The 27,897-nt window shown below is 42.7% G+C and overlaps 1 protein-coding gene across 1 annotated transcript; it reads left to right on the forward strand.

The window, feature by feature from the left end:
* Positions 1–515: 515 nt before the first annotated feature.
* On the forward strand, positions 516–11,655 carry RNF114 (ring finger protein 114). Its single transcript, XM_054981913.1, has 6 exons — positions 516–696; positions 4,237–4,387; positions 6,229–6,335; positions 7,612–7,726; positions 8,770–8,877; positions 9,458–11,655. Exons 1-6 carry the CDS (start codon positions 560–562, stop codon positions 9,521–9,523), a joined length of 684 nt encoding a protein of 227 aa, XP_054837888.1. The 5' UTR covers positions 516–559; the 3' UTR covers positions 9,524–11,655.
* Positions 11,656–27,897: the final 16,242 nt, after the last annotated feature.

Raw genomic sequence — 27,897 nt, forward strand, 5'->3', positions numbered from 1 at the left:
CATTCCCGCTCAAGGCGTAACTACTGACTATTCACAAGGCTATGCGTACGTTTTGTCAGCAGCTCTTTAGAGCCTGAGAATTTGCCCAATTGTTAGGAGCTAAAGTTGCCAACCTCCAGGTGCTGGCTGGAGATCTCCCAGAATTACAACTGATCTTCAGATCAGGAGGAGGTCAGAGGGCGGACTCTATGCCATCACACCCCTCTCAACTCCCCAAGCTCCACCGTCCTCAGGCATTGCCCCCACCTCCAGGTATTTTCCAAGCCGAACTTCGCAACCCGAAGTTCGGCTTCAGTCCAGGAAAGCCAACGTCACAATAACTATTTCTTTTCTTTTTTTTTGGTTGTTGCAACAGATCGCTCCGGAAACGCTCTAAAATTCTCCCAAGAAACTGGAATTCCCCACCGTCACACCATTCCAGCGCCTCCTTCTCGATACGCACGCGCACTCGGGTCTCTCGGCGTTCGGTGGGCGCGGTCGAACGCGAATGGCCCTTATAGGACGCCGTAACGCTTCTAGGAACGTTTAGGGGCTCGCTGTTCGTTGTCGGCGCGTCAAGATGGCGCTGGCCGAAGCGAGTTCTCGGTTTCCTGAGGCGGCGCCTGCCGCTGAGCGGCTAGACCCGCTTTCCCGCTTCACCTGCCCGGTGTGCTTGGAGGTTTTCGAGAGCCCCGTGCGGGCGCCTTGCGGCCATGTGTGAGTGGCTTAAGGGCGGGGCGGCGCGGCGGAGCTTTGTTGCTAGGAGTGGGGAGGGGGCTGGGCCAGGCCTGGAGACCGGGGTGGGGGAGGGGGAATGGAGCTAGTTCTTGTAGAGCTCCAGGATGGCAAGAAGAGGTTGACTTGCTCCAGATAGGGTTATGAGAATTGCTTTTAACTCATTCCTCGGGGTTGCCAACTCCGGGTTAGGATATTCCTGGAAATTTGGGTGGGGCGTGGAGAGGACAGAGTTTGGAGAGGGGGGCTTACTGGGCATTAATGCTGTAGAGTCCGCTCCCAAAAGCAGCCATTTTCTCTAGGCAGCTGATTTCTGTCGTCTGGAGGTCAGTTGTGATTCTGGGAGGTCTCCAGCCACCACCTGCAGGTTGGCAAGCCTGTGTCCCTGTACATGCCTTTCCCTGGGCTGTGCTCTCTCTGTCGGAAACGGTACACGTCTTAACTCAGTTTTTTAGTTGCTGCTTGTTCTCTAAGCAGGTGTGCATTGGAGTTTTTGGGTAATCTTAATTTCTCAAGAAGGTTGTTTTGCAGCTACATTGAGTGCTTGTGTTATTTAGGGCAGTTGGATTTGATCCATGGGTTAGGATATTTGGGTGGGTCGAGGATCCCCTGTAGAGGTGCTGCTAACTTGCTGCTCCTTGGGCCTGTTGAATAAAGGACTGTACCATCTTCCTCTTTTTGCATATGTGCCTGGGGGCCTAACTGGGGAGTATACAAGTCAGCCCTGCCCTGTTTTTCCTACCTGAAATGGCCCAGGGAACTGCTGCTTTCCCAGTTGGGAAAACTGTTCATAGATCCACCCCCCCCCCCCCCAGTATCATATGGTGTGTTTCTTCTCACTGTTGACTGTTTTCTGTTTCACTTTCTTTTCTTCCCTGAGGTTCCTCCTATTGTATCCTCAGATACCCAAAGTAAAAGCTAAGCCAAGATGGTTCTTTTTATAATAGAATAAGCCTTTGTGTTCAGCTCCCCCCCCCCATTTCTTAATAACTATACAGAAGAGGAAGTATTAGAATGTGCACTTCCTAAAATTTCTTCTGCAAACCTAATTAAAACAGTAGAAAAGAGCAAGAGTCCAGTAGCACCTTTGAGACGTTTGTGAGTCACTGCTCACTTCTTCAAAGAGACTGCTGAATTGCAACTGATAACAAAGCTCAGGACAATGCAGCCACCTTGATTGAATCAAGATCTAGACTTCCTTTCTCATTGCCAATGCGGATTTCTCCACACCTACTCCCCCTCTGCATATCCCACCTAATCCATGTCATTCACCGGCTAGTGTCATTTCTGCTATTGTCATATGAATCACTCCATCTGAAATCACTCCACTCTCCAGGATAAAAGGACTCGCATTATAGCTGTATCGGAAAAAGTGAGCTGTGACTCATGAAAGCTCATACCCTACCATGAATTTTGTTGGTTTTATAGGTGCTACTGGACTCTTGCTCTTTTCTATTACTGGGGAAAGGTTTCAGCCTGGCAATTTGCCAGCTTAGAAGTTTTCCAGTTACAGATAATGGTTAATGTTTGGGAGTTTTGGAAATCCCTCCCTTTTGGTCTGAAGTCTGTTGTTCATCTGGTTGCTGCTGCCTCATTGTGGTCTATTTGTATGCACATAGGTGTTGTAATCCGTATTTGGGTATGGACTGCTAGACTATTGCAATGGGCAAGGAAACAGCAGCAAGACTTGGATGTTTAACCAGCTTTCAGTCTTTTCTGAAAGTGAAAGTTCTACTGGGAAAGAAAGTCCTGCTAAAACAAACATGAAATTCTGGGAAATACCGATGGTAAAGAATAGAAACATTCAGATGATTTATGCCCTATTTCAGTTGTGTGTGTGTGTGTGTGTAAACCAAGGAAGGTAAAACCAGCTTAAGTGCCAAATAGTGGTGTGATAGACTGTTTTGCACTACATGGCAGTTACTTTCCACTTCAGAAGCAGAAGTGTAGTTCAGCAGGATCTAGGGGGAGGAGTGCCCTTCTGTAGAAGAGCAATTGTTTAAAATCAGAACTTCGAGCCTGGTAGTTCCAAGAGTGAAACTTTGAAGTGTAAACCCTTCCTCTGGCACCCTTGTGCCTCACTTGGATCTTATTTTACAACACTTCTTTTACAACACTGTGCAGATACTATTTAATTTGCTTGCAAGCATGTACTTAACCATGTACACTGATAGCAAAGCCACTGATGTTTCATAGTGACATTTCTAAAGCAATCTTATATTACCCCTTTACTTCCATGTGGAAGAATATTGATCTGTGTACAAAAAATGTAGCGTCTCTGTCCAGCTACAACCATTGTTCTCTCCTCCCCTCCCTTTTTGGTTTGTGGGCACACTTACACCTTAACAGGTAGATAATTGATGGGGGGTGGTATTCAAACCATAAAAGTTGCCTACCACTGCTCTAGCCTCTGCTCAAGAGCTGTAATATACTTAGTTTGTTGGGTGTATAGAAATCTAGAGTCGTTTAGTAAATACATGAGCAAGAGATTCTGGGAAATACAAATGATGGAGAGAAAAGAAACTTAAACCACTCTTTGCTGAGGTGGCATATAATCCTTTCTGCTTGGCTCTGCTCTTCCCCTTAGCCAGCATCTTCCTATTTTACCTCATATTTTAAAAGTGACTCTTCTTTGTGGTGGAGCGCAATTGAAGAGACAAAATGGATCAATGCTTATTTATACAGGACAGATCTAAACTTGTAAATTTATTACTCATGAAATGCATTAGTCTTTCTTGGTAATAGTGTGGTGTTATCTTAATTTTCTCCCATTCTAAAGGAGTAAATTAGGAACTTGCAGCTGTATCCAATAGAAAATATGCCACTTCTCATATGCAGAAGTATTAGGATTATTCCCCTCATCCAAACGTATAAGAAGTGTGATGGGTTTTTTTGCAGGGTTGTTTTGTACTAACCTTCTCTTGACCCTAGGAATTTAAAATGCCTTTCAATCCTACTAGTTGTAGATATTATTAATGAAAATAGTATCAGATATATTCATTTGTGTATAAGGGACAGCAGTAATATAATGTTTCACACATCACAGTCATTGTCACTATAGTGGGTGGTCAACAGGCAGCCTTGCGAGTGATAGCATTAATTAGTGGTATAAAATAGCCTCCTATATGTGATATGGCTTGTTTCTTAAAGAGGAGAAACGCTTGAATGAGCCATGGTGCTGCAACCAGGTTAAGTTTTTAAAGTTTAAAAATAGCACGGTACTTCTCCACTTGCAGCCAGCTGGGTGACCTTGGGTCAGTCACAGCTTCTAGGAGCTCTCTCAGCCCCACCCACCTGACAGGGTGTTTGTTGTTGTGGGGATAATAAACTCTGTAAACTGCTCTGAGTGGGTGGTAAGTCATCCTGAAGGGCGGTGTATAAATTGAATGTTATTATTCTAATAAGATGGCTTGACTCTTCCCTGTTGACATTGGTATAATGGGCGGTGGGGTGGTGGTGTTTGCGTTCTGGCTGCTTTTTCTGCATTGGGAATGTTCTCATAGTGTCTTTCTTCCATGCTAGCTTTTGTATGCCGTGCATTCAAGAATGTCTTAAGCCAAAAAAGCCAGTTTGTGGAGTTTGCCGCAGTACCTTGTCTTATGGCAGCAGAGCTTTGGACTTGGAAAAGCAAATTGAAATGACAGAGACCACTTGCAATGGCTGCAGTAAAAAAGTAAGGAATATTGGAACACGTTACCTACATAGTCTTGATAGAAGCCATTTTTAGATCTGTTTTCTTAATGCTACTAGTAGTAACTTAATGAAATCTCCTTTTCTCACTGGGTGTGGGTGAGTGAGCACGAGAGCATGCGAGAGAGAGAGAGAGAGAGCACGAGCACTGCTTTAATTTGGACTCATCTCAACTGTAACATAGCAGGTGGAACTTGCAGATACTTCCAGTAGTGAGATCTGTCAGCTTCAGAAGCAGTCTGGAGTTAACAGATTTTGCCACAGGTAAAGTTCCCTGACTCCCAGAGCATAAATTCTTATGCAGTTTGTCTGTTTGGTGTAACAGGGAAGGTAACTATCAATAAAACTGAAACGGATTTGATGTATACATTACAAAATTTCTAACAGTTTGTTGTAGGTAAGTGCTGCATATAAATGGTGTAACTCCTTTTATAGGCAGCATGTTGGTTAGTTAGTACAGTTAGCATCTTGATTACACTTGATTACACTTGATTACATCTTGATTGCAGCTCTCTGTCATAAGCTAAGATTGATTCAAGAGTAGATCAGCTTTTATTCTAAAGGACTGCAATGAGAGTTCAGCTCTGTAGCAAGGTGAAAAGCCTTGAGATCTTTGGAAACTAGAGCATAGGTAAACAGCACCAGTCTAGGAAAAATCACAGACTCGTATTGTACCGCAGGTGGATTCTAAAATAAATTGGCTATACTGAAACTCTTTTCTACAAGGAAAATCTATAACATAAAGCAAGAATGTTGATTCTTGAAACCATCTATAAGATTATCTTTGCCTTCATCCTTCAAACTGAGTGTGCCCATTAGCTTCATAATGCTGGGTTATTTTTTTTACATGACCTTCTCACAGTAGGCATCAGTATTTTCACAATATACTAGCATGATACAATAAATGCTGTTGGGGCAGCCATCTGTTTTTCTGGGCAAAAATTCTAAATTACTGGCACTTTAAGAAACACTCGGTCACTGTTCTTGCAGTTCAACTCTTGTAAACCTGAGCTCAGATCCTATTTTGGGTATGGATTCCTTAGGTGAGTTGAATGCAGCCCAGCTTCCATTCATAGAATGAATATGGTCTTTACCATCTTGTCTTCATAAACTCCACAAATAAGAGAGCATAAGAAGTACTGTGTATTTCTGTAAGATGCATGCCTAATTAGATATTAGTAGCATTATGATAAAATGTTAGCAAACTCATCAAATGGTTATGGGAGTTTAATTCTATTATATATTGGGCCTTCTATGTAGTGAAGTCCATGTTAGTTAAACACGTATCACTTTCTACCACCTGCGCCCTAAGGTTTGGTTTCAAATAATTAACCATGAGGTATGTGACATGGAGGGACAAGTTGCCGTGCAAAGTACAATTCTGATGCTGTCTTTGGTAACCCTTGCATTGCTAGCATGATTGCCACCGAAAAGAAATGTAAAAAGCGATGTGCTTATATTTGACTATTACACTATAAGAAGGAAGAAAGCTAGACCACCTAACTTGATGCATGAGAGAGACAGTACTGTAGCCTGATGTGTCTCCAGGGAATGAAAGAAAAAAAGTAATACTGGCCAGGTAAACAAGATGTTAGCTGTCTGAGGCACTGTAAGGGATCTGGCAAGATACTGTGACCTTACTGCAGATCATTTGAGCCTTGTATGTCCCTTTAGAAGTTGATCTGGAGCCTGCTGTGCTTCAGTGTTGCTGAAGCAGCAAGTGGATTTTTTTTGTACTTCTGAGAATGTTCATTTTACATTCAGTCTGAAGCATCTCCTGTCTCCATATTAAAGAGAGAACCTTGTTTGACTTTTCCTGTACAGATGTACCTCTCAAAGCTGCGTAGTCATGTGGCTTCTTGTCTAAAATACCAGAATTACATAATGGAAGGTGTTAGAGCTGTGACTAAAGATCCACCACAGGATACCAGGTAACACCTATGGAGAGTCACACTTTGCTTGCTGGTGTTTAAAGGGGGAGGAGGCATCACAAATTGAGGACTGATAAGTCTTAACCAAATGCTACTGTGTTTGGTGTTCCACTGGGATCACTAATGATTGCTTCAGTAGATAATTGGGAGGGAAGGGGGCTTTAGAAACTCTTCATTTAGTAGTAAAAAGTGGGCAGTTCTTTGTAAGGGTGGGGGAAGTGTTGCCACTTGCAGCCTTCTGCTGGAAACTCTTGACTTGTTAACTTTGCAGCTCTTGAGACCCATGACGAGATCACTATCAGTTGTTAACTGCACAATGGTTAGCTGTATCTGTTTCACTCCAGAAACATGGCTTCGGAAAAACTTTCTTGATTGAATGTGAAGATGCCATGTGGATGAAATTGACACCATTCTAAAGGCCTTAAGATACCTGTGAATTGAGAGTCACGGTAGAAGCAGTTTGCAGGAGTCAGAAGAAGCTGTTTCAAGCTTCCACATTGTTACCCAAAATGCTAAATAAAATATCTGAAAGGGCTTGCTTTTGATGGGGATCAAAATAGATTGAGTGGTTAGGAGCCATGGCCCATGATGTGTCTTAAGACTCCTAGAAGTGGGATGCCAGTAAAGTAAAAGGCTTGCACCCTTTACCATTAGGCAAGTATGCAAGTATTGGTTTGGCTTAGTGTTTGCCAGCATCCCCTTTATCCACTGCAAAGCCTTTGGCACATACATAACACTTAAGAAAAGCCAATTTCTGCTGCAAGAGGTCTTTTTCTCTGAAGGGCCAAGACCACTTGCTGTGAGCAGACAGACAGGGTCTCTTGGTCCTTCTGTCCCCATACGACATGATGACAGTGTCCTTGGTGTGAGACATGGCAAATTACTTGGCTCTCTAGTGGGAAGCGGCTGCATCACTTAGTTGTCCTTGCACTCAAGAGGACCTTACATTGAATGGTTTATCTGTATCATGAAAATTAATGCTGTTCTTTGTCAGAATGAAGAGAGCTTTTGCTTTTCATTTTATGAAAACTGCCCAAATGGAAAGCACTTGTTTTTTTTAATCTATAAATGGCTTCTGCATGCTTCTCTTCATTTCTGGAGATGATGTGGGGGGGGTGGGGGGAAGCTGTGATCTTAGAGAGTACTGCAAAAACATTTGCTGCTGTCTGGGTGTAAGATGCTTCTCTCCACATGGGATTATCCTGCTGCAAAATTGGGAGCCTTTATTTGCATAACCTTTCAGAGAAGTGAAGTCCCTCGTCCTCTCTTTCTCCAGGAGTGTTCCAAATAGGTTTACATTTCCATGCCCTTACTGCAATGAGAGAAACCTGGACCAGGAAGGGCTGGTAGAACACTGCCGGAAGTATCACAGCATGGATGCAAAGCGAGTGGTAATACTGATTTTATTTTCTACAGCCTGGACTAACCCATGGGGTTGGGAAAGGCTGCTCTGTATTGTAGTGTGAAACCTTCTTTGTTGAAGGCTTATTCTGTAACAAGTAGAGAAGTTTTGATCATTCGATTAATCATAAAGATGAATGTCAGCGCAAAACTTTGTGAATTCCATATGTCTTATGAGGTAGGCCAAGCTGAGAGGAAAGATGGGCTGAGTGGTTGTCTGAATCGGGGTGCCTTGAAGCAAATTATGGTTCTACATCAGGTTGGCATTCATTAATATTTAACATGGTTACAGCCCATTTTTTGTAATTAATATATTATCTCACTTTTTGGTGGAAGTAGACCTAATAATCTTACCTGTTTAAACTTGTATTCTAAAAAGGTAGTTCAGAGTAGTTAATTTCAGAAGCATAGATCCTTAACTGGGATGATCCCGATGTTCCAGTGCAGGAGAGCAGAACAATGTTAGCTGCTTTGGGTCCTTTGTTAAGGAGAAAGGCGAGATACAAATGAAATCAATCACTGTTCTGTTATACTTGTAGTATTACTCTTCTTAATCTTGGGTAAATTAGGTTGGACTTAGCAGACTTCCTTCTGCTAAGAGAAGCAGCCTCTGGTGGAAGAGAGCCTTTGGTTGCAACCCATTGTAATAATCCTGAATGCTTTCAAGTAAACATTGAGTATGCATCAGATACCTTGACTGGTGTCCAAGAACCATGAGTGGAGTTGACTCGTGCAGTAGGGTTATCCTTTTTGTTCCTCCCCTCCCCCTACCACAGTCCTTTTTCTGCTGAAAAACTGGGAAAAGGAACCCCGCAGTAGTGGTATATAATGCAACGGGAGTAGGGGGAAGTGTGCAGCTGGACATCGAGTGTGCATGGACAGAAGTGTCTTCTGCTATCTCCAGGGTCTCTTTGGGTCCAAGCTTTTAAAAATTTCAGGTGGCAGACAGAGGTCAGAGTGTGTGCCAGTCTGATACAAAAGGAGAAAAATCTCAGGAAGAGTTGTTGAGTGGCTAAACTGTCAACATTTCCAGGTTTGTCCAATTTGTGCATCAATGCCGTGGGGTGACCCAAGCTATAGAAGTGCTAACTTCATGGAGCATCTTCAACGACGGCATCGTTTTTCTTATGATACATTTGTGGTAAGTATCAAGCACAAAAAATGTTCCACGGATATAAAAGGTAGAACTTGCTTTTGGACTCTTGGATTCTTTGACCTCTTGAAAATACGGCTTTAAATTAACACTATTTCAGTGACAGCCACTATGATGACAGTAAGTGAGCTAAACCGCAGCCATACTGTGAGCATGCCCAGAATCTGTATCTGTCTATATAGCAGGGTTACCCAACATGGTGCTTGCCAGTTGTTCTCTTGGTGCCTGCAAAGCTTTTCAGGAAGTGGGTGGGGCCATTCAGACTATTTTTTTCTCAAGATGAGGAGGGGAGGTCTTCAGTTAGAGCCTTCTTCTGTTAGAGGCAGAACCTTATGTGAAATCCATTTTAGGTTTGGATCCGCCTCCTGTGGTGGCCATTTGGAGTGGCGCTCGCCAACCCCTCTCAGAATTCCAACAGCGCCTGTTGATTTTAAAAAGATGGGGACCCCTGCTGTAGAGAAACCAGAAGAATAAAGGAAACAGGGCATTCAGTTTCATCAAGGCCCATTTGGGGGACAAGACCAAACTTCCTTTGCTCATGCTTACTCTCTCCTGTCTTCTGTTTTAGGATTATGATGCTGATGAAGATGATATGATTGCCCAAGTTATGTTGCGCTCCTTGAGGGATCAATGAACAAAGCAGGAAATAAACTCTTAAATTTGGCTTCCATTAGGGGGAGACATGCCCCGGATACTTCTTACCCCCACATTCTCTGGCATCCATAAAGAGAAAAGTCCAACTCCTGGCTCTGATTCCTGTGGTCTCCATATGTGTTGCTTTACTGCTTCTCTTTTTCTAGTAATCTTGCTGATATGCTGCAGGGAACATTTTGTTCATTCTGTTTGATTTGAGGATTTTTTAGTTATTTGTTGTTTTCCTCAGTTTCAGCCTCTTCCTAAGTTTCCCAAACTGTAAAACTCCTGAAGCATTACCAGTAATTCTAGCCTGTGGGCACCCTTTCTAAAAACTATATTGCTCTCTGTCTAATATGGGTCACGTATAGGAAGATTCCCATTTTTTTCTGGATATTTGGCAGTTCTGATTATTGGCCTCAAATGTCAAACAGTTTTGCGTCCCTTGATTGTCTAAAAAATAATGAGCTTGATTTTATATTGAAATAATACAAACACTATAATCAGCCCTTAATGCATAAAGTCTCAGTTACAAGCACAGTGTTGCACTTCCATAACAGGCTGATGTTTTGATTTAATAACTTGACAATACCTTCCATGAGCTTGGAGGGAATCTGTTAGGGCAGTCCTATTTGTCATTTTCTTTTTCCACCATTAACATCCATGTGAAATTCAAATGCTAAATGTGACTTTGGTTTTTTTGGAAGGCAGATGGATTCAAACATATAACACGTTATTTCTGGTTTCCTAAGCTCAAATATGCCCTTGTATAATTCTACCTCTATACCTAGAATTGAAAACAATTTGATAGTAGCAAATAATTTTAACTTCTGGTTCCTTAGACATAGCAAATACTGGACTACTGAACTCTTAAGTAGAACTTCCTTGATTTTATGCTTCTGTATGTATAAGAAAGATGTCATGTATGTGAAAAGTTCCATGCAGAGAGTTCAGTGTCCATGTGCTGAAGTTGGTGTGTATGCCCACATCATGATTTCTTGTGCTGCTGTGGGTCAGAAGGCTAGCTCTCCAGTGAATCAGAGGCCTGATTCTCAGTCAGTTCTTGATATCTAAAGACTGGTGGTGTAACAGGGTTTGTTTTGGTTTTTTTGGTAGGGTGATCATATCTGAATGCACCACCATGTACTAGTCTGAAATACTGCATCTCCTGAATATTTGGATTTTTTAATGGATGTGTAAATCTTGCCTTATGGTGGCACGTTCAGAAGTCATGTTCACTGTGTGGAAATGAATGACTCTGTATCAAACAAATTAAGAGAACTGGACTAGAGATTGCTCAGGAAGTTGTATCGAGAGGTATCTGAAACGGTTAGCTCTATGTATTAACTGCCTTCTGCTAATTATTGTGGTAACAAACTGCCCTGGGAGTTTGCAGTAGCAGAGGTTGTACAAATCAATACACACCATTCAACATAACAGCCATGTTTTAAAATTTGAGAGTGAAGACCTGGCAAGCTACTGAAGATGACAGCATTTGATGGCCTTCAAGCAGGTTCGCATGACATGAGTGTCTAGATGCTGAAGTGGCCTACACAATCAATGTGCTACTTTTTAGGATGTGCTCTGTTTGTGGATTGACTAAACCTGTTTTAAAATCCTATCCAAAATCGTGTGGTTAGTTGGATTCCAGCCCCCTTCTTGTGCTGAACCATCCCAGCAGTGGTATTTTTGGGTGAGGTTGGTCAGCATACACAGAGTACCTCTAGTGTTGTGGGGCATTTCAGATTCTTATCCTTCCTCTTGTAGCCTTCTTGTGCCCATCAGAAGTAGCTCATGGGTGCCGGGGGAGGGTGGTATGTCAGAGTGGCATTCAGTGTGATTGGGGGAGGCAAAGATGGCAGCTGGATAATAATCTTAGTTTCTGTATATGCATTTTCTGTTTGGATCCTGGTAATGGTCCTCAGTATCTCTGCAAATGACAGCATTGTTCTTCAGAATTTTTTAGGAACTGGGTATCCTAATACACAAACCTGACTGCTACTTTGTTCTCATATTCTAAGTGCACTTCTAGTAATTTTAATAATTTTAGAACTTCAAAACTGTCTTGTTCTGGCTCTGAAATGAAATTATAAATAAATGTAGTAATCAATTAAAGTCTAATGTTTATTGAAACTCTTGTCCCAAGATTTTCATTTGAGCTGCAAGAATGAATCAAGCTCTGTCCATGGAGAACGTTTTTGTAGACTCTTAACAGGTAGAGCAAAAAGTTATATACATTCTTGTATTGAGCTAATTGCATTGAGGCAATTTTTTGGACCTACTTAAAAATGCATGTGTGCCTCTAAAACTATCCAACATAAAATACTGTTCTCCTTGCCATAGACACGGTCTGTGAGAGAGTATGAAAGAAGGTAATTAAATATAGATAAAACACTGAAGCTGCATTGACCTCTCTTCACTGGAAGAGTGTTGTCAGCCTGCCTGTAATTTAATCCTCCTCCTTTTTGATGGTTCTGTCTGAAACAGCTCAAACAAGCATAAAATATCTTCACCCGTGCTACAGGCAAATGATCTCACTCTGTGTAGAAAATAAGAACTGGTCAATCTCTCCACACAGATTTTCATAAAGTGATTCTGGTGTGTACAGGGACTAGGTGTCCCATGTACACTGCCAGAATGAACCTGCAGAAACTGGTATATTGCCAATACAGTTGGTAACAGTTTGGTCATCACTGTTGGTCTGTATAAATGGGATATATAACAGAGCCACTGTGCTGTAGTAAGTATGAGACTAACCAGTGGGTGAACCAGGTTTTAATCTAGTTTTCCATGAAAACTCACTGGGCAACCTTGGATTTTTGTCCAGCGGCATCTTCGAGACCAACAAGATTTTCAGAATGTAAACTGTTCCCTTCTAATGTAAAAATCTTGTTGGTCTCTAAGGTGCCCTTGGACAAAAATCCTGCTGTTCTACTCCAGACCAGCATGGCTACTCACCTAGTTATCTTCTGGATGACCGTCACGCACCAATCTGCTGTACCTCACAAGCTTGCAAGGAGAAAATGGAGGAGGGGTGAATAAGGCAGTAAGCTGCTTTGAGTTCCCATTGTGGCAAAAGAGTGTAATATCTCAAATAAAACTTGTGCCCAAATGTCTGAGGATGAGTTCAGTTAGCATGTTGTAAATTGGTCATGGTTACTAAGTTTCAGTTCCTGAGGGTTAAGTTTATACCTTCCTCCTTTAACGAAATGGTGGTGAATTGATACTGTACCAGGAAAGAGCAAGTCCACTTGTAGGAATGATGTGTCTTCAGAATGATGTACAAATACAACCAAGTCTACAGTGCTTTACTAGGAACCTTACGAAAATAGTATGATAGATACACAGGATCCCAACTGTAGCAGGGGGAATGAGATAGATTCACCTTTTAAATACCTGTATACATTTGGCTAGAGGTCCACATTGTTCAGTGTGAGACGTCCTGATGCATGTACATTTAATGCTTATAGATACAAGAACTGTTGTACATTCTCTGCAAACATAACTACAAAGCATGGAGCTGATTTTGAGTTTCCATGTTTTGGTGAAGTCATACTAAAAATAGCAGTACCTGGACAGTAGAGGGAGCTCTTCCTCTCCAGTTTACTACTTGCTGCTAAGCTAAGATCTGGTAAATCTCTGTGCTTTCAATAAGGTATGCCTCAGACCTTTGACTGCCCCTATCTATGCAGCCTTTACTTTAAGGGAAGATGACCAAGCCTCAAGCAGTGGAATACAGGTGTGATTCTCGTGCACACCTTCTGTTTCAATAAAGCTTTTGCAGAAGAGCTGTTCAGTGGATATTTAGTGGGAGGAAGGGTGCTATTTGGGTTTACTGCTTGTGACTTCAGGGTCTGTTTTCTTCAGCTTGCTTGTGGTTGTGTATCTTCCACATCATAGTGAAATGGGTGGGCCAACGGGTGAAGAGGACAGCTGTGGAAAATGTTCAGTTTCTGCGAAGGGTGGGCTGCAGTGGGTGGAGAGGCCCTTGCTGTGACTTGCCAGAGAGACTTGTGAGAGTCTAATAAAAACATTTCCACTATGGTTATAAGTTCATCTTCTTTAATGTTAGAGGAATAGTTGGCTTGATACAAGGTCCTCTGCAAAGAAGCTGAAGTCGGTACCTTTACTGTGTGGTATATTATTACTGCCTTTTCACCTTGTATGTTCTTTCCTGAGCTGGGGTGGGCTGTGCAAGCATTTAAGTGTTGCTAGGGGAAATAAAAACTTCTATTTGTTGTTTTAATGCCACCCTTTCCCCCTAGAGCTCAGGTCAGCATCCATGGCTCATCTTTGCTATCGTCACAACAGCCCTCTAAGGATAGGCAGAGAAATACTTACTGGTCTAAGCTCATCAAATGTATGCATTTTGTTTGTAGTCTGCCTTTCTTACTGAGACTCGAGGTGGATTACAGCTAAAAAGAATGCAGTGAATGCAATAAAGGACATTGCACTAAAAACAGTAATACAGACAGCAAATCAGGAGGTAAAAGACTGGAGAGAGAGGCTGTGAAAGATATTGTGGACAATAATGTAATAAAGTTGGGTTACAAAGGAAGATGATAGTGTAATGGACATGGCATGATACACAATGAATACTGCTGTAGATTCTGCAGATGTTAACTACAAGACCCCACAAGACTCTTAACCATCGCACTTCCTCAGAACAATATAGGTGTGTTCCCCCTGTATCCTGAATTCACAACCAAACTGGGTGTATAACAATCTGCATGAATGGGGTATGCTACAAATGGGTGTCCTACAAGAACTGGTTCTGCATGAACTAAGAACACTGTGGAGGTGAGGTGAGGCAATGAAATGAATTGTGACTGTGTGTGTGGGTGGGGGGGAGAATTGCCCTAGTGCCTGAGGTCTACAGTAATCCATGCAACAGTCACCTCCAGGCTAGACTATGGCAACTCACTCTACGCTGGGCTGCCCTTGGGCCTGACCCGGAAGTTACAGCTGGTCCAGAATGCAGCGGCACACATCCTTACCGGAATGCCAATCCGAGCGCACTTTCATCCTGTGCTGTGCCAGCTGCACTGGCTCCCAGTGGAGTTCTGGATCCAGTTCAAGGTGTTAACCTTGATGTTTAAAGCCCTTCACGGACTGGGACCTGCATACCTGCGGGACCACCTCTGCCATTACATCCCCTGCTGGGTGTTGCGCTCTGCAGACAAGCAACTCCTGGTGGTCCCCGGCTAGAAGGACATCCATCTGGCCTTGGCCAGGGCTTTTTCTGCCCTGGCCCGGCCTGGTGGAACACTCTCCCGCTGGAGATCCAGGCCCTGCGGCCCGGGGCCTGTTACAGTTTTGCAGGGCCTGTAAAACAGAGATGTTCTGCCGGGCCTTTGGCTGGGTGTCAGCGCATGTCCTCCTTCCATCTACCCTCAGCCATCTGCTATGCCCGTATACGGACTCCCAATATTTGTTTAAATAGCCAGCTCCTGGAGTATTTAATGATTTTTAAAAAAATTATTGATTTTATGTTTTTTTGATTTTAATGTATTTTTAATGTTAGCTGCCCTGAGCCCATCTGTGGGGAGGGTGGGATATAAATTGAATAAAATAAATAAATTTTGTTCCTGTTAACACAGCTGTCATGGGGGAGAATCACAATCAATCCTCCCCTGTAATAGCATTACTCTGTTGTAACTTCCCAGCATAATATATACTTTCTAATGCCTGACAGAAGGAGCAGCTTATATAAATACATGTCTGTTTAAATTTGGATTGGGGAAAAAAGTGGCCAAATGTAAGCTTGGCCCACATCACCAGCCAACCAGACAAGCTCATTGGAAACTTGAAAGACCCATGTAAGAGCAGAGCATAGGTTTAAAGTGATGATATTGTCATGTTCAGTCCATTTTCGTTTCCTCTGTATTTGGCCTGCGTTACTATAAACCACGCTGAGCCTATTACAGAGGAAGGATGAAGATGAAACACATATTGGTGGTTCTGTTATCAATATACACAGAGTAACCCAAATGAGAAACCATCTGTCCATTTGTATCCATTTGTTTTGTCAATAAGCTTACGGTGGGTGGTTTAATGGTGTCTGTCCTAGGTTACCAACCTTGAGGTGGGGCCTGGCGTTCTCCCAGAACTACAACTGACTTCTAGGCTGCAGGGATCCGTTCTCCTGGAGGAGATCGCAGCTTCAGATGGCAGAGTCTATGATAAAGCTTAGAGCCTAAAAGAAATTGAAGTTTTACAGTGATATCACAACCCTGATGAGCTCCAGGGATTTCCCAAGATGGAATTGATAACCATATCCCCTCCTCCCAGTCCAGACTGTTTTCTTCTTACTACAGCCCTCTGATACAGGTTGGGCTGAAGGAATGTCTCATTTCCTTAGAGAGGTACATAGCTGGGAGGGTTTGAACCATAGCCTCCCAGGTACTAATCTGATACTTCAGCACCATGCTGGCTTTCAAGCAAAATCAAAGCCACTTTCAGCTTCAGTCTGCAGCATGGAACCCAGGATGTTTTTAAATATGTGCCTCCTTTCTGCTTCCCTCCACATAGTTCTGTCTCCCTCAGAATATATTTATGCTGATTTAACAGCCATTTATGGAACCCTGGGAATTATTGTTTGGGGAGGGGGGACAGAGATCCTTCATAGAACTCATGCTCAATAAACTAAAATTCTCAGGTGGGGGATCCCTGTTAATTGGCAAGAACAATTCGTATAACTTTGTATTATAAGCATACACTTCCTCTTCTTTTGCATAGAAAGCAAAATTGGCACACACCCTGTAGCTCAGGCCTCAATCCACTTTTGGGTTCTTCTAACGCATTGGTTGAGGACCAGTGATGTTAGCAGTAACTCACATCCCTCTGGCCCTCTCCCCTAACTAAAATAGCTGTCCTAGAACCAAGAGGGAGTCTGGGTGTTACAGCAGGTGCTGTGTTCGGTTGCCAAAATCAACAGCAGGACCTGATGAGAAGAGTGTGAATTAGGGGGGTTCTTGTGTGCTTGTGCAAGAAAAAAAAATTCCCCTCAAAGACCATGATGGTGGAAAAAAGTTCTCAATGGAGGATATTGGTAAGCCTCTGTGAGAGGCCTGTTTTTGCCACCCACCTCGTAACCCTTGGCTCCTAGGTGGCTGACACATACCTCTGAACCCGCCTGTGCTGTTTTCCTGCAACCACAACGTAGCAAGTGTTATTTATCTTGCAGTAAAACCCTCAAGGCAGCTATACAAATGACCGTGGTGTGGAAAAGGCCTGTGGGGTGGAGGGGGAGATGATTTAGAACACTTTTCATACTAACAGCAGCAACTGGAAGGGAAACAGTGGCCCCCTCAGGCCCCACTTCTGAAGGCAGGAAATAGTTTGGATTAAAGAAAGGAAATCCACCTCTCTGTTAACAGAGGGGGTCTAAATGTTTTGTTGCATAATATGTTTTAAAGCAAAAACAGAACCTCAAAACAAAGTGTTGGAATTGAGGACTGACCCCCCCCCCCTCACCTCACCTCAAAATCAAAGAGGGGGGATGATTTATCAGAGGTACGTGTCAGAAAACAGAGCCTGGATTCAGAGAATAAAGATGAAATTTTATGTAAAATAATGCCTTTATGCAGAGAATGATGGAGGGCTGCATCAGCGGATGTGAGAACAGAGTCACTCGCTGTAAAGAGACTGCCTGTTTGCTTCATTTTCCAACTAAACATCAGAAAGGAGGAGAGAACATTCCCTTAGGCATAAAAAGAGAAGAAAAATAGTTTGCAAAAAGGTGTCATCTAGAGTTGCCAGCCTCCAGGTAGTGGCTGGAGATCCCCCGGAATTACAATTGGTCTCCAGGCAACAGAGATCAGTTCACCTGGAGAAAATGGCTGCTTTGGGGAGTGGACTCTATGGAATTATGCCATGCCAAGGTCCTTTCGCTCCCCAAACCCCACTTTCTCCAGGTTTCTTCCCCCAGATCTCCAGGAATTTCCCGAGATGGAGCTGGCAACCCTAGTGTCATCCCATCAATAGTAACCAAGGGGTCATGCTTCCCCCATAAGCAAAAACTTTTCCCTTGTGGAAAAAACAACAAAAAATCTTGTTTTGCCTTAAAATCTTGTAGCACAGCTGTTCCACAGCATACCATCAATGATCTACAGATGCCACTATTCTTCTCATAGTAGTTGGTGGGCATCTCCATCCTTATGTGCCATTCCTTAAGCCATTAAAATGGCCACACACCAACAACAAAGGGCTCAAACAACAAACCAAAGTAGTAACAGTGCGGTCCTAAGCAGAGTTGCATCCTTTTAAATCCACGGAAGTCCAAAGGCTTAATATCTGCTGGACTCTGATGTCTGTTACTCGCGTCCCCCCCCCTTCACTCAAGCATCTCTGTTAGAGGACTTCATAGAGGCAGCCATCCCACCATGAGCTCATTAATCTGATGCATGCCATCACTTGCCAACAGTGGCTTTCTGCTGTTATAGAACAAACAGGTCTGCCCCTGCACAAGGATAAATGGACACAAACGGCCATTAAAAATGGCAACATCCAGCAACCAGTATAAAGACCATCTCAGAGTCTCTCTAAACAAGACATCTTACACGGGGACTCTCAAGTGACTTACTTTCTGTGCGGTCTTATATTCAAGTGTACTCTGTCTCCCTAGCGATGCATGTGTATCCTCAATGAAGAACAAGTGTAAGGTCTTTCACTTGATCCCACTCATGTAAGATGTCTTGTCTGACCTGGGAATCCCCGTTCTTCAGCAAAAGAACATCAAAGGGAAATGCCGGCATGAAAACAGCTGAACTTGAATGTATCAGGAAGTTTGGTTGTGTTCTTGCAGGCAGCAACTGGCACGGCCATTTCCTCTTATGCTACAGGTGTTAAATAGCTTAGCAAAGCTAGGAACATTCGGTTATCACCAATGCCTACTTTTGTGAATGGTCACTGTGCTTATCTTGTATACATTTGAGCTTTAAATACAAATGTCAGACTGGCTCTTTTGCATTTTATGGCCATTTGAACCCCCCCCCCCTATTTACAATTCCCTCCTCTCTATACCCAGTTGCCAATTGAGGATAACAATTGCTACTCCTGAACCCACCAACAGAATTCTAGCTGAGGCAGAACAATATCTGACCCCTTTGTGCTTTTGGAGATGTGTAGCTCTTTTAGGGAATGATGCTTTGGGATGGGAAGAATAATCAGATGAATTCATTACAGAATGGTAGTGTTTGTTTCCACTGTCCACATATCTGTCACGAAAACTCATATTGAATTAAATAATAATAATAATAATAACATTCGATTTATATACTGCCCTTCAGGACAACTTAATGCCCACTCAGAGCAGTTTACAAAGTGTTATTATTGTTAGTCGTTAAGGTGCCACTGGACTTCTGTTTTATTTTGCAAAATGGTGGGGAAAGAATAGGCTGTAAGATGTTGAACTTGGATGACTCCCATTGGAACCAGGCCCCAAACACCCACAGGTGATTGGGCATTGGTTGCCAGCTCCAAGTTGGGAAATTCCTGGAGATCTGGGGGGTGAAACCTGGAGAAAGTGGGGTTTGGGGAGGAAAAGGACCTGGGCATGGCATAATTCCATAGAGTCCACCCCCAAAGTAGCCATTTTCTCCAGGTGGAGACCAGTTGTAATTCTGGGAGATCTCCAGCCACTACCTGGAGGCTGGCAACCCTATGGGGAAGAATGAGGGGGCGGGGTTGAGCACATTTTAAAATGTTCTAAGCTACTTAAGAGGGAATTGATGGTCAAAAAGTGAGAATTCAAATGCTGAAGGAAATTATTCTCTTCATCTTTAAAGTGTGCCAAGATTTGCGGATGATGCAAAGGACTGACAGCAGTATCCCTTGGAAAAGTGAATAAAACAGGAGTCTAGCGGCACCTTAGCGACCAACAGACTAGGTCTAGCATAACCTTTTGTGAGTCACTCTTTCCAGAACAAATGACCACAGGGTGGAACTGATCCAAAGCACTTTGTCAGTGACTTGGTAACAGTCTGTGGAGACAGCTTAGGACAATAGCTTTATCCATGGTGTGAACTGCCTCCTTTATCTCAGCAGAGTGTGATAGTAACACAATCATTCTAAAAACCCTCAACACAAGGCTATGTCATGCTTCTGCTACTCAGAATTTCCACAAGTGAAAACAAGTTATCCTCTTTTAGGCAGCAGAACAAAATTCAAGCCCAGTACCACCTTAAAGACCAACAAAATTGTCCAGGGCATAAGCTTTCATGAGTCAAAGCTCAATTCATCAGATACCAGATACGCTTTTGTTAGTTTCAGGCGGATTGTGGTGTTGATTTGTAGTAGAAGAGCAAGATTTGGGTCAGTAGCACCTTAGAGACCAACTGGATTTCCAGGGTATGAGCTTTTGAGAGTCAAATCTCCCTTCATCAGATATGAGGAGTGGATCACTGAATAGTGATATGAAGCTTTCTTAATATAGGACCTCCATGCTTTTCTTCTGAGCGTTTTGATTAACTGCTGCGTTTTGTACTTGCAACAAGAGAATGGTGCATCTTGAGTTTAAGTTTGCACCTAGCCTTCTCTACTTGAAGTCTGACACTTCCTGGTTTCCATTTCCAGGAGGCTGCCAAATGCATCTTTTCTGAAACCCCCTGAAAGACTTTTCTATCCTCCTTCCTCTTTTCTCCCCTTTATATGGAACATCCAGTCTGATTAAGAATTCTGGGAAATTAAAACAAAAAAATTGCAAACTGTTTTGTGACAATTTGGATTTCCTTAACTGAAAAGATTACATTGCAGTAATTTTTTAAAAAATGGTTCCAATGAAGGAGGGGCCAGCGGCTCAGTGGTAGAGCATCTGCTTGGCATGTCGAACACCGTAGGTTCAAACCCCAGCATCTCCAGTGATATGAAGGTGATATGAAGACGGCTGCCTGAGACCCTGGAGAGTCTCCACGAGTCTGAACAGACAATACTGACTGAGATAAAAGGCAGCTTCATGTGTTCAGTGCCTCTTTTTCCCCGTCTCCCACATATTTAAGATTTTGCCACTAGCCTTTGTTTATGATCTGTTTACTTCTTCTAAATTCACAGCTGGCTGCTTTTATTTTATCTAAATTCTGCATTTTAATGTGGCTTTTGTGCCTATGTTAACAAACCAGGTCCAGGTCTGTAGCTAAATCAGTACTAAAGTACACAAAAGCCAAAACATGCCAGGTATTTATACAAACAAAGGGACCACTTTTAAGTTCATTACAGCACTGTTAGTGTGTGTGACATTTTACATCAGAGGCATATCTCAGTCTGTGCCCCAAGGAGCTTACAATCTCAAGTCTGATAGTGGAAAGAGAATAGAATGGGGAGAGGGAGGAGGTAGCAAAGATAGCAAGGGATGAAGATCGGCAAATGCACTTACGACTCAGGGCTTTTTTTCAGCGGGAACGTGGTGGAACGGACTTCCGGCACCTCTTAAAAATGGTCACATGGCCAGTGGCCCCGCCCTCTGATCTCCAGACAGAGGGGCGTTTAGATTGCCCTCCGCGCCGCCAAGCGCACGGAGGGCAATCTAAACTCCCCTCTGTCTGGAGATCAGAGGGTGGGGCCACCGGCCATATGACCATTTTCGCCAAGGGCAATTTAAACTTTAAAAAACTCCCCCCTTGTTCCAGCTGACCCAAAGTGACGTCATTGTGCAGTCTTGAGTTCCACCACTGAGTTCCACCGCCTCTTTCCCCAGAAAAAAGCCCTGCTTATGACACATTTATGAGGTATCTCTAGAAATCCTGTATTTTTACTTAATTGATTAAACTACAACAACTGAAAAAAGAGAGAACAAAAGTAAATTGTCAAAAAAAACCCCATTAAATACCACCCACATAAGCATAAAAACAAAAATACCAACACTGAGTGACCAAGATTCTACTTCTAACTATTCTGTTGCCAGATCCAGCCTTTATACAACTCCTGACTATAATGAGTCCAGGATACATCACTATATTTTTGGTGATTCATTAATTTTACCAAGACATTGATCTTTTACTTTGAACAGCCAATCTTGAATCTTGGTGGCTGTTTTTTTAATTCCTGGCAGCAGTAATATTATGTACGACTGCCATTTGAAGAATATGTAATATTCTAGTTTGTAATATGTAATATCTCTAGTTTGGAGGAAATGTGTTTTTCCAACCCGGCTGATATAATTGGAGGCACATTTGCATGTCCATCACACAGGAAAGATGCCTGTCTCCGCAGAACCAACACCTACTATTCACAGTATTATAAATCTTTGTCAACCTTAAAGGAGTTATGAGACTGCATAGATTGCCATCTTGGAGGAAACAAATAAACAGAAATCCTGTATCAAGCCCTTTAGGAAATTTTGCACGGGCAAAGTTTGAATGAAATCGCTCCCATCCAGTATTAGACATGTACAATAACTAGTGACCCTGATGAGAAATGTACATCCTCATTTGCATCCTGGTAGTTTAATTGCCGCTCAGGTAGGCTTGCAACGTGGGTGTGCATTTGTGTCCAAATGCGCATTTTATACTGAGTGTACCTGCAGATGCCAATTCTACACACAGATGGATGAGGACAAACACTGTAATTCTTAAGAAGGGATTACAACTGTAGTGTAATGGAATAGCTCCAGTGGTTGCTTTTATAAGGGAATGTTTATTTTACTGCAATGTTTACTTTACTGCATTGGCTCTTACTTTTGTTAGCCACTTTCTACATTATGGAATGCTATGCCTCAGACGGTTTTTGGTTTGCATTGTTTTCCAGTTCTCTTATCCTAGTCCTACTGCATTGTTTATTGGAGGCTTTGGGCTATCCGATTGAATTGTTTTTATATTATACCGTCAGCCTGGAGTCTCACTGGGAAACATGGGCTATAAATGAAGTCAATAAATAAATAAACAGCTAGCATGCATGTGGCCTTATGAGGGCTTTCTGCACACTTGAATGGATCCACCATTGTCCTTACACTGGAGGAACAGGCAATGTGGTGAAGTGGTTCGTGTCAGACTAACAACAGGGTTGTGGTGAGAATAAAACCGAGAAAGATGTAAAATGCTTTGAGTCCCGCTTGGGAAGGCAGGTGCAGTATAAATAAAGCCTTAAAGCAGCAGCAGATTTTTGAACAGGGAAGGAGTGTGGTTTTACTGTCACTGAATGTAATGGGACTGCAGTGTGCCTAGCTGCATCATGATCAATGACTCCCCCTTTCCAGTGCAGCAGTCTCAGTCCATATTGTACCCCACCACCTTTTTAGGGCCTAATTACACATCTGGCATTCAGATTACTGGAATTCCAAGATAGTTTTAAATTTCAAGGCATCCCTGTAAGGCTGGGGACGGGATAAATACAAAACAGGTAATGCTTTCACCACTGGCTTGGTTGATTGACTGTACATCAATCATGATAGTGTGGGAGGGCAGGTCATAGTCAGAGATTAAATATGGGTCAGACTCAGAAGTAATCTGGGCAGGGTAGGGGCATGATAAGGAAACTGGTCCTTGGAAGTGGGGCCATGGCTCAGCGTTAGAGCATCTCACTGGTGAAGCATCTGCTTTGCATGCAGAAGGTCCCAAGTTCAATTCCCAGCATCTCCAGTTAAAAATCAGTTAACAGGTGATGCGGAAGACCTCAGCCAGAGAACCTGCTGATCTTGATAGATCAATGGTCTGATTCAGCATAAGACAATTTAGTGGCCTTCTGGCCCTTCTAAATCAATAGGGTGAGTCATGATAAGGTGGAGACACACTGAATAGGATCAAATCAGGTTATCTTATCAAGCATCCTAAGGGCCCTGACCTAGACGGCCCAGGCTAGCCCACTCTCAAGAGTCAGCCCTGATTAGTCCTTGGGTGGGAGGCCAACAAGGAAGTCCGGGGTCACTATGCAGAAGCAGGCAATGGCAAACCACCTCTGCTCATCTGTTGCTTTGTCGTAAATCAGCTGTGACTTTACAGCGCTTTATACTTCCACAGGCTTCAGCCAAGCAATGGGACAAGTTAGATTATCTATCGTCTCTACTTGCTCCAATATGCCACACTTTCAGAAGTTTTTTTCCTTTTTTAAAAAAAATCCTCATCCCAGGGCACATTAATTTAAAAAAGAAAAAGAAAAAGAAAAAGAAAATAGACTGAGTTTTAAATAAATAGTTTAATCCTAGGTGAAATTCCAGACACGTACAGGGATGTTTGGGATTACACAGTGACTACAAGAAAATGAATTCTGCATATACTCAGAGACACAGTGTACTTGTTCCAAGACGGAGGCCTTAAAATAAACACAAATCTTAGTCTGGTAACTGACCCTATTCTTTCTGAATGGTTGGTGCCCAGCTCCCAAAATAAGAGTTAGTACTGGACTCAATTATTTTTGCCAAACAATTACTCGGTTTTCCTGACTTCACAGCTATGTTTCCTGTTTTTAGAATCTTGATGTGGCCAAGTGCATCTGCACATAATTTCTTCCACCTCTTCCAGTGCCATGCTAAATCCATTGATGTACAGGGGCAACATTGTTTCTACTTCATCCTTACCATCATCCTCATCGTTATTTAGCACTTTTAGTATGCAAACAGTTGGAACCCTACAAAATCTCCAGCGGCCAAAGGAATATCCATCAGTAGAGCAGGAGTGCCTTCTCCCTCCTGCTGCAGCCCCCAAAGCCCCCCCCCAATGCTGCATCTAGGTGACAGGAAAGAGGGGACCCCCAGGAGCAACATGAAAACAGAGTCAGAGATCTGCTGCTAGAGGGGGAAATTGGCAAAAATCAGGCCTCCTTTAACATAAGGAGATTTTCCTCCAGATCCAACCCAAAGTCCTGTATAGTCATTGAGCATAATGTAGCTAGGCAGACGGAAGTTCTATTAAATTCGATAGCATAAAAAGCTACCTTGAATGTTTAATTCCATGGATTTCCACGGAATTTATATTTGTTTAGCTTGCATCTTTGGTCTTATTCATTACGGGTCTTTGCTCTAAGGAAATTGGCTACTCTGCAAAAAATTGATTCGACAGTCATGCTGTTCGTTGGGTTAGATCCATCCAGCTTTTATTGCTCAGTCTCACCCATTTCCCTCCTTACTACAGGCCCCATCCCACAGGGCTTTTGCCAATGCAGGTCCCATAACCCAACACATGGCCTTTTGGGCTGTCAGCAGGGGCCCCTCCTGACTTATTCACCAGGGGAAAACCTGATTGGATTCAACCCACTGTATTTTAGAGTGAAAACTACTCCAGGCAGAGAATGGTCTTCTTATACTCTGTACGAGGCTGCATACACTGATAGAACTATTATTAAATAATAAATCAATGAGTATCTTGGTACTGCTTTTTGGTTTCCTATAGCCAATTTATGGAGACCCTGCAGAGTTTACAAGATATGGAGGTGGTTTGCCATTGCTTACCTCTGTGGAGCAACCTTGGACTTCCTTGGTGTTCTCCCATCTAAGCACTAACCAGGGTTGACCCTGCTTAGCCTCCAACATCTGATTTGATCAGGCAAGCCTGGACCATCCAGATCAGTGAATAGACTATATATTCTCATTATAAAGATCAAAGAACTGAGGAGGCTGAGCCAAAGTAACACAGAGAAGTTGATTACTATTTCACAATTTACATGACATAACTAGGTTAGCTACTGCTTTAGAGAAAGCCACAGTTCATACTAGATTGCTGCCAAATATAGCTCTACAATGCTTGTGTTTGCAATTGAATTCATGCTTCACATTTTTAGGTGTACCTATGAAATAGGTGAGCACATACAAATGTAATGGGATTTGAATCCAAGTCCATGCACTGGGATAATTGTTGCTTTCAAACAGCGCAAACAATATTCCAGTTCTTAAGCTAGTAAGATTGTTAATGATATAACATTTTCTTCAGCTGGTAAATTGACTATTTTAACCTGTTTTATGACTAAGAGATAACTAAAACATTTTAAGAGGGTGGTGGGAAATTTCAGTAGGTCAAGTCCATGCTTTGCACACTGCCAACCCCTCAGAGGTTTACTCTATAGTAAGAACGCTAATTGTTAACACACTTTTGTTTTTCTCCAGCAAAATGGTGTGATAGCAAACATTTGCCCAAGCAGTCATAACATGTAGATATTGTAAATGTCTGCCTAGGCGGTCAGCCAGCTACCGGTAAAGTTGGCAACTCTGCTACTCATATCAGTAGTTACTGTACAACCTACAACTCAGGTTTCCTTTCCTGTGAGGATTTCAGAGCTGATTCACATGGCCTTTTTAACATACTGAAAGCAGCCCACATTGAGGTCATCAGTGAATCTGAACACTGAAAACATCAATTTGAATAAAAAACAATGCACCTTGTGGGAAAATGAAAGCTTCTGTTGTAAGAAATTAGCTAGTTTTCAAGGTACAAGTGTGTTCTTTATCCTGTGTAAGAATAAGATATCTACTCTTGGTCTTGTGAATGGACAATGTCCAGACAGTGTCTGAAGTTTTCAAAGAGTGGGCTATAATATTTTATTGTATTTATTTTATTTACTTTAGATTTTTATTCCGCCCTCCCCGCAAAGTAGGTTCAGGGCAGATTACATTAAGTAAAAACATCCCATATAATTTACATCCTAAAAGCAATTTAAAAAACAGTGCAGTATAAGTATAAAACAGTTTATATACAAGATAGCCGCAATCAAATTCACTAGTTGCAGAAAGAGAATAGAATGTAATAGAAATGTATCTTGAGTCTCAGCCCAATCTTGTACTTTTTATGCCAAGGTCACAGTTTCAGTGTTATTCTCTAGACCCTAACACAGCTCTTAAGCGCCAGAAATCTGGAAGATGCTCTTCCTTCAAAGAAGTTCATTCACTCCCCACCCTAAGAGTAGAAAACCCTCTCCTTCCCATTACATTAAGTGGTACCACTGCTGTTGATCTCACTATGAATCTGCTGTATGACTACATGGGAGATTAATATAGGTTCAACTCAGTATTCATGCTTTCCTCCTCAACAAGGATCTAAAGCAGCTTATAACACCAGTCCCCACCACCACCATTTTTATCCTCAAAACAACAACCCTGTGAGGCAGCATAGACTAAAAGTAACTGCCCCAAGGTCACCGAACAAGCTTCCATAGCAAAGAGGGATTTGAACCTGAGTATCCCAGATTCAAGTCCAACACCTCACCACATTGGCATGTCTTTGGGTTGAGAGATCAGGTGCTCTGAGAGAATACCTCTGATTTTGCTGCTCCAACTCCTGGGAGGACAATTCAGCTATGAATTTGGGAACAGTAGTGGTAGATTTATTGTCATTAGACATAGGCCATCACAAGGTAAAAAGCTTCATCTAAAAACAAAACAGAAAAGAGTCCAGTAGCACCTTTAAGACTAACCAACTTTACTGTAGCATAAGCTTTCGGGAATCACAGTTCTCTTTGTCTAAAAATGGCTACATCCAGCATCATAGTTAGAAAAATTAAAATATACTGTACAAGCAGGGATCATTTCGTAGAAAAAGAGCTGGTGGAACTCATTAGCATAACTCATTAGCACAACTGATTAGCATATGCCACGCCCTTTGACATCACCAGAAGTGTGTCATTAGCATAACTGATTTGCAGATGCCACACCCCCTGACATCACCTATCCTGGCTGTTTTGGACTCAATCCTGGCCATTCAGGGCCAAAATTGGGCCCAAAATGGCAAAAAAGGGTTGAAAATGGCCAAAAAGGGGCCCAAAATGGTTAGAATCGGGCTGCTGCTGAGTGGGAGAGTGATCCACCACCCATCAGAGGCCCTATCCGGTCCGTTTCAGCCCTAATCCAGGCCGAAACAGGGCCAAAATGGCCGAGAGTCAGGTGGGCGGGACCACATGTCATGTGACCTCTTTAGGGAACTGCCGGAACTGCGTTCCTGTGTGTTCCCCTCAAAATGAGCCCTGTGTACCGGGAATCATCCTGGTGGGATGGTAGTGTCTGTGGTAAAGTTACCAGAGGAAATGAGATCCCTGCCCCCCCTCCCAGACCCAGATGACGTCACTCTGGTGAACAATTTGCTTCATTACACATTCTACCAGTGATTACAAGAAGTGCATTGCTTGACCTATCACATAGACTTTATCACGTCTGGGCTGCAATTCTCCATTCTCTCTACTGCTTGGATTAAGGTCTCAATGATTGGATTTCAGGTGGCTGATGCAATTAAAGGCAGGTGATTATGCTATGGGTAGCTTACCTGTCTCCAAACAGGTTCTTTCACAATGAAGTGGGCTTCCCAGAATTTTCCTTAATCACTTGGTCAGGCAGAGCAATTGACCAATGCCCTTTCTTTGCAGCCCTGCAGAATTTGAGGCTTGCGTACACGCTCACACACAGAAACACACACCCTGCAGCACAATTGCCACTCCCTGTTTTCACTGTTTATGGACATGTTGCAC

This window comes from Eublepharis macularius, chromosome 5 (genome assembly GCF_028583425.1).
Source record: "Eublepharis macularius isolate TG4126 chromosome 5, MPM_Emac_v1.0, whole genome shotgun sequence".
NCBI classification, from domain to species: Eukaryota; Metazoa; Chordata; class Lepidosauria; order Squamata; family Eublepharidae; genus Eublepharis; species Eublepharis macularius.

Bases quoted from the DNA above. Each gene is read 5' to 3' on its own strand.
- RNF114 (XM_054981913.1), top strand. From the start codon at position 560: ATGGCGCTGGCCGAAGCGAGTTCTCGGTTTCCTGAGGCGGCGCCTGCC. The intron at 697-4,236 runs GTGAGTGGCTTA...CTTCCATGCTAG, and splicing joins CGGGCGCCTTGCGGCCATGT to CTTTTGTATGCCGTGCATTC. The intron at 7,727-8,769 runs GTAATACTGATT...CAACATTTCCAG, and splicing joins GCATGGATGCAAAGCGAGTG to GTTTGTCCAATTTGTGCATC.